The following is a 15,849-nucleotide window of genomic DNA, read 5'->3' as shown; positions in this document are numbered from 1 at the left end:
ATGTAATTGAAATTGAAGCTACTAAATAAACGAGAGTTTCCAAAACACAAAGCTCTCGTGCCGATGCTGCAGCAGCTGTGACTCACAGGGAGCAAAAGGAGAGCGCTGCTGTGAGCTTTGGGTTCTGCTGTCATTGCCTCCCCCTGGAAGATGGAAATAACAAAATAAAGCGTTGTGGGAGCGCCGTGCCTTTCTGGGAGTTGTAGCTCATTCTTCGGAGCCGCCGCGTCGCCCCGTTGACTCCCATCGCTGCGTGACGCAGGGAATGTGGAATAACGAGGAAAAAACCACGAAACCGCGACGGCTGCGCTGCCGCGGCCGGGGCCGAACGGAGAGGGGTGAGTGCGGGCACCGAGGAGCCGCCCCGCGAGCAGCCCCGGTGCCGGCGGCGCCCCGCAGCGCTGCATCCCCCAGCGGAGTGCCCGGGAAGCGCCCGGCACCCCGGAGCCCCCCGGGAGCTCGGCCCGGGCGCGGGGCGCGGGCGGAGCCGGCAGGGCGGGCGGCGACCCCCGGGGCCGCGCGGCGCGGAGGAGCTCGGCTGGGGGATGCAGCGCTGCGGGAGCGCAGGGAGGGCCGGGCGGCTCCGGGGAGGGGGGGGTGCGGGTGTCCCCCGACGACGCCTCACGCCCCGCCGCTCCCCCGCAAAGCCCTTTTCGCAGCCGGAGCCGAAGGGCCGCGGGGCGCGGGACGACGAAGGGCCGCTGGTCGGGAAGAGCGGCGGCGGGAGGAGCGCGACGGGGAACAGCATCCTGGGGCGGGCGGCCTTCGAGTCGCGGCTGTCCACGCGCGCGGTGACGCGGAGGAGCGAGCGGCAGAGTTACGGTTACCGCGTGCACGTGGTGGACACGCCGGATGCCTTCGACTCGCCGGAGCGCAGCGCCCGGTGCCTCCGCGAGGTCGCCCGCTGCGCGCTGCTGTCGGCTCCGGGGCCGCACGCGCTGCTGCTGGTGACGCAGCTGGGCCGCTTCACGCAGGAGGACGAGGCGGCCGTCCGGCAAGTGTGGCGGCTGTTCGGGCGCGGCGCCGCTGAGCGCACCGTCGTGGTTTTCACGCGCGGGGACGAGCTGACGGGCGGCTGCCTTGTGCGGCACGTGAAGGACACCGGCACCGCCGCGCTGCGGGAGCTGCTGCGCCCGCTACCGGAACGAGCTGTACGACCGCACGGTGCTGGGAGTGCAAGGAGTGTCTGAGTAGCGAGAGCAGCGCCCAGAGCACAGGAGCAGCACCCACGGGATGGGAACTGCATGCACAAGGTGGGAACAGTGCCCACGGGGGTGGGAACTTCACACATGGGATAGGAACAGCACCCACAGGACAAGAGCAGCATCCAGGGGACAGGAACAGCACACATCGGGTGGGAACAGCACCCATGGGATGGAAATAGTGCCCAAGGGATGGGAACCCACAAGAAGGGACCCATCGGCAGCTCTGGTGGCAGCAGGGTGGGGATGAGGTCAATCATGGGGCCCTCACCGCTGTGGTCTGGGCACTCCCCACATCCCTGTAGGTGTTGGAGTGGGCACAGAGTTTGGGGAGATCCCCGAATGTGGCATGGAGAGAGTGGAGGATATGGGGCCAGGTGCCAGCTGGGAGCAGGGATCCCAAGGGACTCAGCCCTCCTTCCCACTGCCCTGCAGGATTTCAGGGATTCGTGCCACTTTGCTGCCATGCCTGGCCCATGCCGAAGGACCCATGGCACCTCCTGCATTCCAGGACCACGTGAATCTTGCTGCTGGTGTGTCGTGGGCTGTGAGGTGCTGCTGGTCCCAGAGGACACGTGTCCCTGGTGGGGGCCCGGGGCATCCCCACCCCCAAGGCAGGACCCAGCGGGCAGAGGTTGGGGGCAGGGGTGGGAGGAGAGTGCTGGGGCAAGTTGAGTTTACGACTGCAGCATCTGCTGGTGCTCAGGAAGTCGCTCTGCCCTGCACCTCAGCTTGCTTCTGTTTTCGACTCTGAGCTCATCCAGACGGCAGCCTCAGAAAGTGAAAGTGATCGTGCTGCATTCCTGCGGGGTGAGCCTGGGCTGAGCCACTCCCATTCCGAGAAGTCGCACGCTTAGCAGAAACCACGCAGTGGTGTTGGCACAGCTGTGCAGGGTTTGCTGCTCCGGGTGGATGCATGCCAGGGTACGGGGCTGGATGAGGGGCTAGAAAGTGTACGAAGCAGTGCTGGAGGTGACTCTGAACTGGGAGGAGCTGTTGGCTCCCTTGAGGGCAGAGAGACCTTGCAGAGAGACCCTGACTGATGGGAGGGCTGGGCAGTGCCTGACCACATGAAGGTGAACAAGAGCAAGGGCTGCGTTCTGCACCTGGGGTTTGAGAGGGGACAGCAGCTGGCTCATTCTAACCTTTCCCTTGCGATGGGTGTGGGTTGTAGTACATAATTAGCCCTTAAAGAGCCAAACGGACAATCACAGGATGCTGCCTTCTCTTCTCGTTGACACCTATGGTCCTACGGTCCCTCTTGGCCCTGCAGCTCCTCACAGGGAGCGGAAAGGCAGCGCTGAGCTCTGCTCCCTGGTGATGTTGGCAGCACCCGAGGGAACAGCATGGAGCTGTCAGGTCGGGTGGGAGTGAGGGAAAGGCTGTGCCCAGAGGGCAGTGAGCATGGAGCGGCTCCCCAGGGTAGCAGGCACAGCCCTGAGCTGCTGGGGCTCGTGGTGCTCAGCACTCTCAGACATAAGGCTGGGGTTTGGGTGATCTTCTCTGAGGCTAGGGGTTGGATCAGCTGATCCTTATGGGCCCAATATTCCAACTCAGGATATAGCCAGAATGTAGAGGCAACCTCAGGACATCGCAGTCACAGCATGCCTGGGGGCTGGAAGAGACTTCAGAGGAAATCCTGTTCCCTGTCCCGGCTGCCAACCTGATGTGGGCTGTCAACCTCCCATGGGCACACCCGTGGGTCCTCTGATGATCTGCGTTACTGCTTATTATAGCCAATCTGCCTGCGGGGGCAGCGCCACGGGGCAGAGGTGGTGCTGGTTGGGACGGTGATAACGGCGATATCGGAACCAGACTGAGCCGCTGCGTCAGTGCCGCACTTCTCACTGCCGGTCCGACGGCTCGGACTGACGGGAGGCTGCAGCGTCCGTGCCTGGAGGAGCGCAAAGAAAGGGTGAATGTCGCACGGAGCGTCACCGCGCGGGGCAGCGCCGGGAGAGAGGAGGGGGGGGAGCGGGAGGAGCCGCGATCGCTGCGCCTCCAGGCGGTGCGCGGCAGCGCGGGGTCCCGGCTGTGCCGGGCGGGGTGAGACCGGAGCTGCGGGAAGGTACGGCGGGGGGCGGGGGGGCTCCGTGCCTCCGGGAGGGGCTGCGGTGCCCGGGAGCCGAGGCAGGGGGAGAGGGGCAGGGAGCGGCTCTGTCCCTCGTCCCTTCTTCCCGTTTCCCCTTGTCCCTTTTTTCCCTGCTGCCCGTTCCCCTCTTCTCCCTTTTACACCTTTTTCTCCGTCCACTCTTTTTTCCCTTCTTCTTTTTTCCCTTTTCCCTTCTCCCCTTATCCTCCCCTCCCTACATCCCTTGTCTCCTTTCTCTGTTCCCTCTCCCCATTTTTCTGCTCCCTTTCTCCTCTCCCTGTTTCCCTTCTCCCCACTCCCCAGGCTCACAGGAGCACAGCACAGACCAGACCCCGTCCATCAGCACAGCCACAGCCCCGGCATGGGGAGACCCTCGGCACTGCATTCAGCTCCACGCCAACCCCAGCTGCACGCGTGTCACTGCCCAGAGGGGTCCGTCACCTCCCAAGGGGGTTCCTGTCACCACCCAGAGGGGTCCCTTACACCTCCTGGGGGTTCCCTGTCACCATACATAGAGGTCCCTGTCACCACACCACCGTGCCCCTGCACCCTGGGCTGTCGCCGTCCCTCTGCTCTGTGCCACCCCAGCACGTGGCGTCACGCCTCTCTTTCTCCTCTGTCCTTTCTCTGCTGCTCTCCGGGCCCTGCTGGAGCTGTCTGTGCTGCAGCATTACCGGCTGGGCAGCCGATGGAGCCCTGCACCTCCGCTTGTGTCCCTGCAGCACAACCACGGCCACTCGACGCATCCCTGTGCTGCCTGGGGACGGCAGAGGCTCCACAATGCGGCTGCTGCTGGTCGGGAAGACTGGAGGGGGGCGAAGCGCCACGGGGAACACCATCCTGGGGCGGCGCGTCTTCGAGTCCAAGCTGTCCACCACACCGGTGACCCGCAGCTGCCAGTCAGCGATTGGGCACTGGGATGGAGAAGAAATCGAGGTGGTCGACACGGCCGACATCTTCCATTCGTGGAATGGCAGCGATGAGGAGTGCAGGGAAATCACCCGCTGCATTGAGCTGTCCTCGCCCGGCCCCCACGTGCTGCTGTTGGTCACCCAGCTGGGCCGCTTCACCCAGGAGGACCAGGAGGCCGTGCAGGGCGTGCAGGACATCTTTGGAGTCGGTGTGTTCAGGCACATGGTTGTTGTGTTCACCCGGGGAGAGGAGCTGGTGGGGGGATCGCTGCGTAACTACGTGACCTACACTGACAACGCGGCTCTGCGCAGGCTGATCCAGAGCTGCCAGAATCGGTATTGCGGCATCAACAACTGGGCTTCCGGGCCAAAGCGGGACCAGCAGGTCCAGCAGCTGATGAATATGATCCGCCAAACCATGCGGGAGAATGAGGGAAGGTGCTACAGCAATGAGTTGTACCTGAATCCCTTTTTAACAGAAGAGAAAGTGAGGTATCACATGGAGAATGCAGCCAAACCATGGGGCAGGCTGCTCGACTTGTCATACAGGGGAGTCCTTTTAAAATGTGGGATAGTTCTCATTTTCATCGCTTTGATTGTCATCTGTGTCCTTATTTGGTGGAAGAGGCAATCGGATGAACCCCATAATGCACAGTCCCCCAGTATCAGAATCCCAGAACCCTGAAGCACTTGGGGCCGCAGGCACCACTCCATCCCCACCCACCGCCAACCCCCAGCACCCCCTGCCCAGGGCTGCGTCCCTTTGGCTGTTGCACCCCTGCAGGGACAGAGAGCCCACCGTCATGCAGGGCCACGAGGGGCTGTAGGGCCGTGAACTGTCAACAAGAAGTGAAGGCGAAGTGTCCTGTAAGTGTCCCTTGTGTTCCCTGTGGGTTAATTACACACTAAAACCAACACCCATCTCTGCGGAAAGGTGATCAGAATGAGCCAGCTGCTATCCCCTCCCAAATGCAGGAACCCCTTGTATGCCTGCCCAAAGATGTATCAGAATACCCAATTAGAGACTGTAGAGAGATGTAATTTTGTAAACTGTCATGTAAGGATAACTGCACTTCTGTTTGGGGCTGTGCTTGCTTTGGGAAGGATCACCAGACACCTGATTGTGACAGAAATAAAACAGAGACCTCTGTCTGCATCCCAGCTCTGTGTTTATGTCCTTTGGGCACAGACCCCATTAGGGATAACAGCTTCGTTCTTACTATTATTCAGCTCACCTCCAAGTCATGGATCCGGGCACTGAAGAGGACACTGAAGGGAATGGGAGACTGAGTTGGTGATACACACCGGGGGTGTAAGGGTGGAGCACAGCCCTATGGAAAAGGACCTGGGGACCTGGAGGGGCAGCAGCACGAGGCAGCACTGTGCCCCGTGCCAGCAAACAGCACCTTGGGTGCACCCAGAGCTGTGCGGCCAGCAGGGAGAGGGAGGGGGTCTGCACCTCTGCTCTGTGCTGGGAGACCTCACCTGGAGTGCTGTGTCTGGATGGGGAGGGCTCAGTGCAGGAGAGACGTGGAGCTGTCGGAGAACATCCAGAGGAGGGCACAAAGTGACCCCAGGGATGGGACACCTCCCTGCAAGGACAGGCTGAGAGCTGGGAGGCTGCAGGGAGGGCTGAGTGAGGCTTCAGTACCTACAGGGGCTGTAAGAGGGAAGGGGACAGAGTCTGTAGTGGGGTCTGGGTGATAGGACAAGAGGAAATGAACAAAAAAGAGCAGAGGATTAGATGGATATAAGGAAGAAGCTTTGTACAGTGAGAGCAGTGAGGCACTGAACATCTTTCAGTGAGGAGTGGTGGCGTCCCATCCCTGCAGACACCCACAGTCAGGATGGGCTCTGAGCGCTGCTGGAGCTGCGGGTGTCCCTGAGCATTGCAGGCAGTGGGACCAGATGGCCTTCAGAGCTCCCTTCCACTCAAACCACCCTGTGACTCTATGAGAAGATCTCTCCATTTTCCCTTCTGCAGTCGAACAGCCACGGGGCTCTCAGCCTTGCCTCAAAGGGCCCATTTGCTCCAAGCCCCCAACCATCTCTGCACCCTGTGCTGGGAGGGCAGAGCTCAGGGCTGTGCATTGCTGGGGCTGTGCTGCCCTGTGGGTGCCCCGAGCCAGGCAGCGCCCTGCCCCACCTGCAGACACACGTGGTGAGGCACAAGGTCCACAAACAGACTTTTCTGTAACTGCACTCAGCTCGGGGAAGTGCAGAGAACAAAAGTAAAAGCAATACTTGGCAGAGAGGACCTTGGCTCTTGCACAGAGCAGCTCCCCCTAGCACTGAACAGCCACCCGCCAGAACACCCAGAACACCCTGCATGCCCCACAGCCTCGTGCATTGTCCCTCTGCATCCCATCCGTGTGTGCCATGTGAAGAGAGAAGAGTTCGTGAAGGATCACATGGGGAGGTACAGAGCTGGCAGGGAAGGAAGGAATTCTGCCGACTTCCCCATCTGTGCCATGTCCAACACATGCTGGGGCTTCACCCCCTCCTCCCCCCCAACAGCTCCATGCCTTTCCCTTGGGCACCGTCACTGTCACCAGAGAGCAGGGCTCAGTGATGCCCCTCTACTCCCTGTGATGATCTGCAGGGCCACGGGGGTGCAGAGCCAGCACGAGGACTGACAGAAGAAAGGAGTGGACCCAATGGATGTATTGTCTCAAAAGGAGGAACTGTAGTCCACCGAGGTGAAACGCAGAAAGAGATGATCACAAATATTCAAAGAATGTGTGAAAAAGAAACTCTTCGGCCTCAGGGTGCTGCTGTCAAAAAGAAGGAAAGGGAAAATGTCCTTTGAGTGTCTGTGGTGCTCCTGAAGGGATAATTACCAACTGCAAACCACCTCCATTGCTGTGGAAGGGAGATTAGAATGAGACAGCTGCTATCCTGTCTCAAATACAGGTGTATAGCCATAATGTGCCTGCCCAGCAAAGATCAGTCAGAGGACCCAATCAGAAGCTGTAATTGGAGAAGATTTTATAAACAGCCACGTAAAGATAACAACACTCCTGTTTGGAAGTGTGTGCTTGCTTTGTTAGGGATTGCCAAGCGCCTGATTCTGTGTAGAACTAAAAAAGGATGGGGATAACAAGGCGCACAGTGTGGTGCGTGCTCTTGTTGTATTTCACGTCTCCATGCTGCCATGCTGAGCTGCGGCAGTGCCCAGCCCCACCTGAAGGCACACAGGGTGAGGCTGAAGGCTGCACAGAATCCTATTCCTGTAAACGCACCGCATTCCAGGCACTGCAGAAAACGAAACTGAGAGCGCAGGGAGGCAGAGCCTCAGCTCTGCACCAAGGATCCTCACACTGAAGAACCGATTTCAGAGATTTACAGAATCATGGAGTTGTTTGAGTTGGAAGGGACCCTTAAAAGTCATCTGGTCCCACTCCCTGCGATGCACAGGGACACCCACAGCTCCATCAGCGCTCACAGCCCATCCCCCTAACTGCAGGGATGGGGCACCACCACCTCTCACTGCAACCTGTGCAGCATCTCACCACCCTTAGTGTATGAATTTCTTCCTTATATCAATTGAAATCTCCCCTCTTTTAGATTGAAGCCATTTCCCCTTGTCCTACCATACTGATCCTCCTATAGAATCAGTCTCCTTCCTTCTTACAGCCCCTTCAGATACTGAAGGCTGCTCTCAGCCCCCCCTGCAGCCTTCCCTTCTCCAGCTGCACAGCCCCAGCTCTCAGCCTGTCCTCATCAGGAGGTGTAGGGAGGCGGATCACTGCTCAGCCTCTGCAGGTCCCTCTGATGGCGTCCCATCCCTCAGGTGCATCCATTGCACCGCACAGCTCGCTGTCACCCACACTGTGAGGGTGCACTCAGTGCACTGCTGACTGATGGAGATGGGAAAGAGCACAGATCCCAGCCCTGAGGGACACCGCTGTCACTGCTCTCCATCCGGACGTGGAGCTGCTGACCGCAGCTCTGGGTACATCTCACAGCAGTGCCTCATCCACTGAAAGGTCCCACCCATCAAATCCACATCTTTCCCACCTGGAGAGAAGGATGCTGTGGGAGACTGCGTCAAAGGCCTCACTGAAATCCAGAGGAGTGATGCCTGCAGCTCTTCCCTCATCCACTGCCACAGTGACGCCATCACAGAAGGCCACGGGTTGGCAGACAGGCCCTGCCCTTGGTGAAGCCGTGCTGGCTGTGCCGTGCCACCCCTTCTTCCATGTGCCACAGCACAGCTTCCAGGAGGAGCTGCTCCATGATCTTCCCCAGCACAGAGGTGAGACTAACAGGCCGGTGGTTCTCTGTGTCATTCTTTCTATCCCTCTTAAAAATGGGTGTGATGTGCCCTTTATTCCAGTCACCAGGGTCTTCAACTGGCCACCAAAATCTTTCAAATACCACTGAGCATGGCTTGGTGACTACATCTGCCAGTTCCCTCAGGACCCTGGGATGCATTTCATAGAGACAACAGACCTGTAGATGTTCAGGTTCCTCAGGTGGACACGGACCTGTTTTTTGCTTACAGCAGGAGAGCCATTGCTTCTTCAGTCCCATCAGCTAGATCGATGTGTGAAGAGCAGTCACCAGCGGAGGCTGAGGCAAAAAGGTTGTTCAGCACCTCAGCCTTCTCTTCGTCTGTTGTTACCAGCCTGCCTGCATTGCTCACTGGGGGGAGAATACCCTTTTGCACATTCCTTTCTGATTGATGCATCTGTAGAAGCTGTTCTTGTTCTTCTCTGTGCCCCTTGCCAAGTCCAGTTGGGCCTTGGCCTCCTTGACCCCAGCCCTACACAGCCCAACAGCATCCCTGTACTCCTCCCAGGCTTCTACTTCCTGTGCATGTTCTTCTTGCTCTCAAGTTTGACAAGCAGCTCCTGGCTCAGCCATGCAGGTCTCTTGCCTTCCTTTCCTGACTTTCTACACCTCGGGATGAAGAGCTCCTGCACCCTGAGGAAAGCTTTCTTAAAGATCTGCCAGCTCTGCTCTGCTCCCTTGATCTCGAGGACAGATTCCCAGTGGGGGTTGTTGACAAATTCCCTGCAGAACTGGAATTTGGCTTTCCTAAAATCAAGCTTCCTGGTTTTACTCCTTGTCTGTACAATATCTCTCAGGAGTGTGAACTTCACCATTGCTGCCTTTGAGAAACAGCCATGAGCAGGTTGAGAGCTTGTGGATAAAACTGAGGGACCGAACTAACAAAGGACATCTGGTGGTTGGTTACGGGAAAAAATAAATAAAGCAGAAAACAGAGCTGTGCTACTGAAACAGGATATTTGATAACTTTTAGAATCGTGGAATGGTGTGGGATGGATGGCAGCTTAAAGACAAGCCAGCCCCACCCATGGCCACAACCTTATCCATGGCCCTGGGCACCATGGGGATGGAGCACCGCAGCTCTGGGCAGCAGTGCCACTGCCTCACCGCCCTCATAAGGAAGAATTTATTCCTGATGTCTGATCTAAACATACAGTCTGATAGCTTAGAGCTGTTCCCCCTTGTCCTATCACTTAACTCCCTGACAAAGAGTCCCTCCCTGTTCTGCAGCCCTTTAATGAACTGGAAGGCCACAATGAGGTCTACCCAGACTCTTCTCTTCCCCAGGCTGAACACCCCCAACTCTCAACCTGTCTCCATAGCAGAGGTGCTACGGAGTGCTCCAAACTCTGAGCATAATGCCAGCTTGTGTTCAGTATTTAAACCAAGAGCCCCAAGTCCTTCTCATGGTTGCTCTCAATCCACCCACTGCCCAGCCTGCCTCTGTGCTTGGGATTGCCCTGACCAAGGTGCAGCACTACGCGCCAGGCCTGGTTGAACCACAGGCAGTTCACAACACACCACTCTCAGCTCTCCCCAGGTCCCTCGGAATGGCATCCCTTCCTTCCATCAGTCACACCAGGCAGTTTGGTGTCATCAGAAATCACGGACCTGTGAAGAAAAGTACAATCGTGTGAAGACACAAAACCTACATAAGGACAGACAGATAATAACAGTGGATTGTTGCCCTCTATTCTGCCCTCGTGGGACCCAACCTGCAAATCTGTATCCAGATCTGGGACCCCCAAAACAAGAAAGATGTGGAGTGGGTCCAGAGGAGGCCATAAAGAAGTTGGAGCACCTCTCCTAGAAAGGCAGACTGAGGGAGCAAGGGGGGTTCAGCCTGGAGAAGACTGCAGGGAGACCTCATTGTGGCCTTTCTGTACTTAATGGAGCTTATAAATGGGAGGAAAAAAGACTTCTCATACGGGCAGATCACCACAGGACAAAGGGGAACAGCTTTAAACTAAAAGAGGGGAGATTTAGGTGGGATGGTAGGCAGGGATTCTTTACCCAGCGGTGATGAGGTGCTGGCACTGCCCAGAGCTGTGGTGCCCACCCCTGGAGGTGCCCGAGGCTATGGCTGGGCCCCGGGCAGCCCAAACTGTGGAATAGCCAGCCCACGGCAGGGTGGGGCTGGGGGTCCCTTTCAATCCCAGCTATTCCATGATGCTCCGTGTGTGTCTCACCACCAAGGAAACGTGCTGCTTTGCTCCTTCCCCCACAGGCAGCCACTCCTTTGAGATCCGCCCCAGCACCTGCACCCCCAAAGCCAAAGCGCTGGGAGCTGGGAAGTGAAAAATCGCCTCGTCCAAATTTCAGCATAAATCGGGGATAATTAATGAGATGAAACGGAAGGGCCGGGCTCCAGGCGCTGAAGCCGTGCCGCGCGCCAGGCCGGCACCAAATGCAGAGCAGCCAGCGATCACGTGAGCTGCGGCACCACTCAAAATGGCGGCGCCCACACCGACTCTGTGTGTGTCCACCCCACTTCCGGTGGGTTGAGTGCTTCCGCTGGAGGCGGGACTATAGCCGGAAGTACGTGTAAGGATGTGTAGGGTGCAACCTAGCATCATGTGGCCTGCTTCCGGAGCGGGTCCTGCTTCCGGCGCGAGGCCTGCTTCCGGTGCGGAGCCTACTTCCGGTGACTGCCCGCCGGAAGTGCAGAATAGAGGCTCGCGAGGCCTTCACAGTTGTCACGGCCTCGCACATGGAGGTAGGATGTGGGACCCGGCGGAGCCAGGTGCTGCCAGGCCTGCTGTGCCCCTTGCTCCCTGTGCCCCTTGCTCCCTGTGCCTCCTGGCTCCCTGTGCCTCCTGGCTCCTCTGCGCCTTGCTGCACCTTTTGCACAGCCTTGCTGCAACTCTGCATGCCCCACATCTTGCCTTTCTTCCTGTGGTGTGGAGCTCAGGATTCCTGGAGCTCACTCCCACCCACCTGCAGAGCTCGGTGCAGGCACTGCGGGTGGCCGGGCGAGCGGTTCTGGCTCTCAGGACATCGCTGACTGCTTTGGAAACACAGGGGAGCCCTGGGCGGAGCACCTGGCTGGGGCATCATAGGGAGATCTACAGTCATCCCATGGCACGCAGGCTCCTGGGAAGCGTTGTTCACTGATTCTTTGAACCTCGCCCAGCGTGGTTCCCGGGGGTGGAAATAATGTTTGGAAAGCAAAGCGTGTTTTAAATGCTCTGGGCACATTTCCAACAGCACAATGCTTGCTTTGCAGGAGCCCGTCACCTTTGAGGACATCGCCATCTACCTGAGCCGTGCAGAGTGGGACATGGTTGCAGAGGAGCAGAGGGAGCTGTACCGCAGCGTCATGCTGGACAACTATGAGCTCTTGGCATCACTGGGTAACGTGCAACTTCAGCTTCTAGAGGGCTGCAGCAGGGGTAGGGAATTCCATCATGCTTGGATTCATTGGGATCTTGCTGCTCCCATTGCTTTAGGGATTAATCAGCTACAGAGCCAGGTAACCACTCTGAGCACCTGTAGTCCTGAGAGCTTCCTGCTGGAAAAGCACAAGATTTGGGTGTTTTTCTGCTAGTGTTGGCTGCTTATGAAAATATAATTGCAGTGACCTGCACACACCTCAGTGTTGGGCAAGGACCTGCCTTGGGCCACCACTTCAGTCTTCTTCCCTGGTTGCTGGCACAGGGATGTTATTTGTAAGCCAAGGAGTTGTAGTAAGCAGCAGAGTAGGAACAGCTTGTAGGTGACAGACCCACTGTGAGGACAGCTGGCAGGAGTCACTCGGCCAGCAAGGAGACCCAGAGATCATCAGCTTGTGATGGTGGTTGCTGTTTGCCTGCATAAGGGCCTGAGACAGGCCCTGGAGCACATCCTACACCCCAGGGCTGCTCCTGGGACAAGCTGCTGATCTCCATGGCTAAGGAGTGCTGCCAAGCACTGCCCTTTGCTATGGAGTGAATTCACTTGACAGCTGTGCTAGCTGTCTTCTTTTTTTTTTTTTTTCACTGTGGTTTCTACTCAGGCTTTTCTGACAGTGAAGCACAGCTTGAGGCGTCAGAGACAATGTTTCATTTCCTGTTATTTCTACAGCCAACGTTTTGTAATAGAACAATGTTTATCTCTGCTTCACAGGGTACCCAGGCCCCAAACCTGACATTCTGCATCGGCTGGAGCGTGGGGAAGAGCCATGGGTCAACACACCGCAGAGCCCAGTGAAGTGGGATGGACCTGACAGACCTTTTGGTGAGAAGTTGCAGTTCAGTTTCCTCAGTACTGCTTACCTGGGCAAGGAGCACATCCCAGGGTCTTCCTTCTATGTGGTTAGCACATCTCTGTGCTTTCCACTTGCTCTCCTGTCCTGATCCCTTCTCTCCATGCTACTTGTATTGAGAGCAACTCCCGTATTTCCCTCTGGCCATGCAGCCCTTTTTTGCACTTGCTGATGATGGCTAATGAAGGCTGTCATCCCCTGCATGAGGGCTGTGGCTCAGCAGGGTTGTTGTAGATCTGCTGCTGCACCCAAGGAGAGTGCCCCCTCCCAGTGCCTATGAGTTGGGCAGTGGCTGCTGGCAGCAGATGGGAGCTACCCAGAGAGGCTGTGAGTCTGCTTGGGGATCTCCAACACCACTGTGATGTGGGGCTGGGCACCCTGCTCTGGGTGGCCCTGTTGAGGCTGTGGGGGAAACAGAGGGACTCAGAAGTGCCTCCAGCTTCAGCCAGGCTGTGATTTTGTAGGGCTTTTTCCTCCAGTTAGGTTGCTGTAGAACAGGAGGGCTTCTCCCATCAGGAAGAAACATCTTTCTGGTTTCCCTGCAGGATGCAGTGGGGGGAAGAGATGGCTGGCAGAGTCGTGCTCCAGCAGGTGGCTGAATGTTGACAAGCACAAAGTGCTGGAGGAGACACACACCCCCAGTCATGGTGAGTGCTGGTCCTGCCCCGGGCTCTGCAGCTAAGAGCCTGATGGGAGAAGGCAAACTGTCCTCCTCTCTCTAAACAGGAAAACAACGTGAGCCATGGCTGCTGCGGTCCAGCAGACTGCTAAGGAAGTTCGGGTGTCTTGAGGGTAGGACTAAGTTGCAGTCAGAGGCAGCCAGCATCCAGCCAGCGCCAGAGGGAAGCCAAGAGAAGGCACAGATGGGCTGTTTGACCAGGAGTTTAGAAACGGAGGATGAACGAGGGGTCAAGACAGAATTAGCACAAAGCATGGGAAATGTGGCTTCTTGCAAGCATCTGCACAATAACTGCATGGAGACATTTCAAGAGACTGTACAGAAACCACATAATGTTTTAGAGGAAGTAAGTGTTTTCCAGGCAAACAGGGGACGAGGGGAATCTTCTACCAAGGACCTGAATGAAACTGTTCTGGAAGACCACTGTTACTGTGTGAGTAATACCCTGCGCTGCACTCAGTTTCCACATGCTCTGAGAGAACATGACTACTGCGGTAGCAGTGATAGCAGTGTCTCAGTGCTCAGAGACCACCAATACTGCCAGGTACAACGGTTTTCTTACCGGGACAGAATCCGTAAAGTTGTTTGCCGTACTTGTAGGTTTCGTGCCATAGCTTACAGGCTATCAAAGCGAAAATCCTACATAGAGCGTATCATCTGGAAAGCTAAGCGGAGCGTGCGATTCCTCAAGCCCACCTTCAAAAATCTGCGGTTTTCTCGAGCTTTATTCTGCACAAAATGTCTTTTTCCTGTGTCATCATCTGTTCCTCTGGCTAGGGCAGATGACTCCACGAAGGAAACTTGTGGGGTGTTTTGTCCTCCTGCAGAGCAGGTGGCTGTGCCCCAACAGTCTCAGAAGAAAGAAGACTCCCAAGAGGTGACTGTGCTCCCACAGCCTGAGAAGGAGGACTCTGAGGAGGAGACATCAGAAGAACCCAGTGACCCTGCAGCACCTCTGGAATCAAAAGCTGCATCGCCACCCCTCAGTGAAGCTCAGGAGGTGCAGGGTGTAGCAGCACAACCCGAAGCACTTGTGCACCAAGGGATGCAAGAGGCAGAGTTGATCCACGAGCCTGACACTCATCAAAACACTGAAGGATACAAAATTGTTAATACAAATTATGGATTGCTGCACGATGCTTATGAAATGGTCGTGTGGACTGTTGATCACGTGCTGGAGTCTGCGTGCCAAGCATTTGAGCTTGGTGGCTATAATCGGTGCAAGGAAATGCGGCCTGTCATTACCCAGTCTGACAGCTGACCACCAGAACGTTAGCAGCTGTGCCTGCTCTGTCATGCTGAACAGACAGAACCCTGCAGCAAAACCCACTAATGTGGCTTAGCAGGAAAAACTGAAAGGTGTACTAAGGGATCAATGCACAAATGGATACTACCACATAAATGGATGCAAAACTTGGTTTGTAATGCCTGCTGTGATCACCTGGGAGGCTTCAGGGAAAAGCCAGAGGAAGAGAAGTGAGACTGGTGCAAGTAAAAGAGGAAGAAGCCCGGGAAAACTTAGAAGAGATGGGAGAATAAGGGCAGCTGTGTGTTAGCAGGCTGCTGACTGGTTTACTTTCTGGCTGAGCTGTGTGTGATCACTGTGGACTTCCTCCTTGTTCAACCATTGCCACTTGTTTGTGTGAGCACATGCTCACGTGTATGTCAGCATGTGAGCTCTGCTCGCTTGCCTGGGCTGGACTAGGCAGAAAGGCATCTCAGGGTGCTGTGCACAGCTCTGCCTTGGTGCAGGCAGTGTGTCGTGTCCTGGGCTCTCCCTCTCAAAATTTAAGCTTTTTGACTATAGGGGAATTCTTAAGATGGAATGATAATCTCATTTTTTTAAAGAAACTGCATATCTCACGGTTGTGCAAGCAGGTGAGGATGTATTGTGCAAAGCCTTGCTGCATTCTCATGTGAAAACTATTGGGAAAAAAAAACAGTGGGAGTTTTGGGATGCAATGGGAGGTGAGGTTCTGATACTGGGATGGCTGAGAAGAGATGCTGGGGCTGCTTTGTGCCAATGCAACCACATCCAGTGGCCCTGACACGGGGCACGGCAGATCCCAGCAGCTGAGAAGGCGGTGCCTTTTAGTTGGTCTCTGTTCCTCACTACTCATCTGTATTTCCATTATCAATAAATGAATTTTCCCCCTTGAGTATAACCAGTGAGTGACAACTGTGCCTTACTTCCACCGTGGAGCTTTTCAAACACCTGATAGCCAAACTAAACCTGCCCTTGGAGCTCAAAGCCGTTTCCCTTCCTCTCACCACAGACCCTGCTGAAGAGTCTGACCCTCTCCTTTTGCTCCCCTTCAGATACTGAAGGCTGCCCTCAGGTCACCTCACAGCCTCCTCTTCTCCAGGCTGCACAGCCCAGGCTCCCTGCCTGCCTCACAGGAGAGCTGTTCCAGTGGGAGGCGCAG

The 15,849-nt window shown here is 56.5% G+C and overlaps 2 protein-coding genes and 1 long non-coding RNA gene across 3 annotated transcripts in view; 2 read left to right on the top strand and 1 right to left on the bottom strand.

Annotated features, from left to right (window-relative positions):
- LOC122169699 (GTPase IMAP family member 8-like) overlaps nucleotides 1-5,361 on the top strand; it is a 6,944-nt gene extending 1,583 nt beyond the window's left edge. Inside the window, exons 3-5 of the mRNA XM_042836038.1 lie at nucleotides 660-1,151; nucleotides 3,023-3,117; nucleotides 4,017-5,361. Of these exons, the coding sequence (XP_042691972.1) occupies nucleotides 660-1,151; nucleotides 3,023-3,117; nucleotides 4,017-4,890 (1,461 nt within the window). The 3' untranslated portion in view covers nucleotides 4,891-5,361. The remainder of the gene's footprint in view (nucleotides 1-659; nucleotides 1,152-3,022; nucleotides 3,118-4,016) is intronic.
- Nucleotides 5,362-8,518: 3,157 nt separating this feature from the next.
- LOC122169701 lies at nucleotides 8,519-10,950 on the bottom strand. Its single transcript, XR_006171614.1, has 2 exons — nucleotides 10,691-10,950; nucleotides 8,519-10,112 (listed from the first exon to the last, which is right to left on the bottom strand). It is a non-coding gene; the product is annotated as an uncharacterized LOC122169701 (long non-coding RNA).
- Nucleotides 10,951-10,952: 2 nt separating this feature from the next.
- On the top strand, nucleotides 10,953-15,571 carry LOC122169698 (zinc finger protein 34-like). Its single transcript, XM_042836037.1, has 6 exons — nucleotides 10,953-10,997; nucleotides 11,095-11,217; nucleotides 11,728-11,854; nucleotides 12,606-12,716; nucleotides 13,290-13,391; nucleotides 13,471-15,571. The coding sequence occupies exons 1-6, from the start codon at nucleotides 10,953-10,955 to the stop codon at nucleotides 14,682-14,684; spliced, it is 1,722 nt and encodes a 573-aa protein (XP_042691971.1). The 3' UTR covers nucleotides 14,685-15,571.
- The last annotated feature ends 278 nt before the right edge of the window (nucleotides 15,572-15,849 follow it).

This window comes from Centrocercus urophasianus, unplaced genomic scaffold (genome assembly GCF_019232065.1).
Source record: "Centrocercus urophasianus isolate 14NV4802_14NV808 unplaced genomic scaffold, USGS_Curo_1.0 seq_564, whole genome shotgun sequence".
Taxonomy (NCBI): Eukaryota; Metazoa; Chordata; class Aves; order Galliformes; family Phasianidae; genus Centrocercus; species Centrocercus urophasianus.
The sequence above is the reverse complement of the archived record's forward strand: the minus strand, read 5'-3'. Positions and strand labels throughout refer to the sequence as shown.

Coding starts and splice junctions, on each gene's coding strand:
- LOC122169698 (XM_042836037.1), top strand. CDS start 10,953: ATGGCGGCGCCCACACCGACTCTGTGTGTGTCCACCCCACTTCCG. Junction 10,998..11,094: donor GTGTGTCCACCCCACTTCCG/GTGGGTTGAGTG, acceptor CTGCTTCCGGAG/CGGGTCCTGCTTCCGGCGCG. Junction 13,392..13,470: donor GACACACACCCCCAGTCATG/GTGAGTGCTGGT, acceptor CTCTCTAAACAG/GAAAACAACGTGAGCCATGG.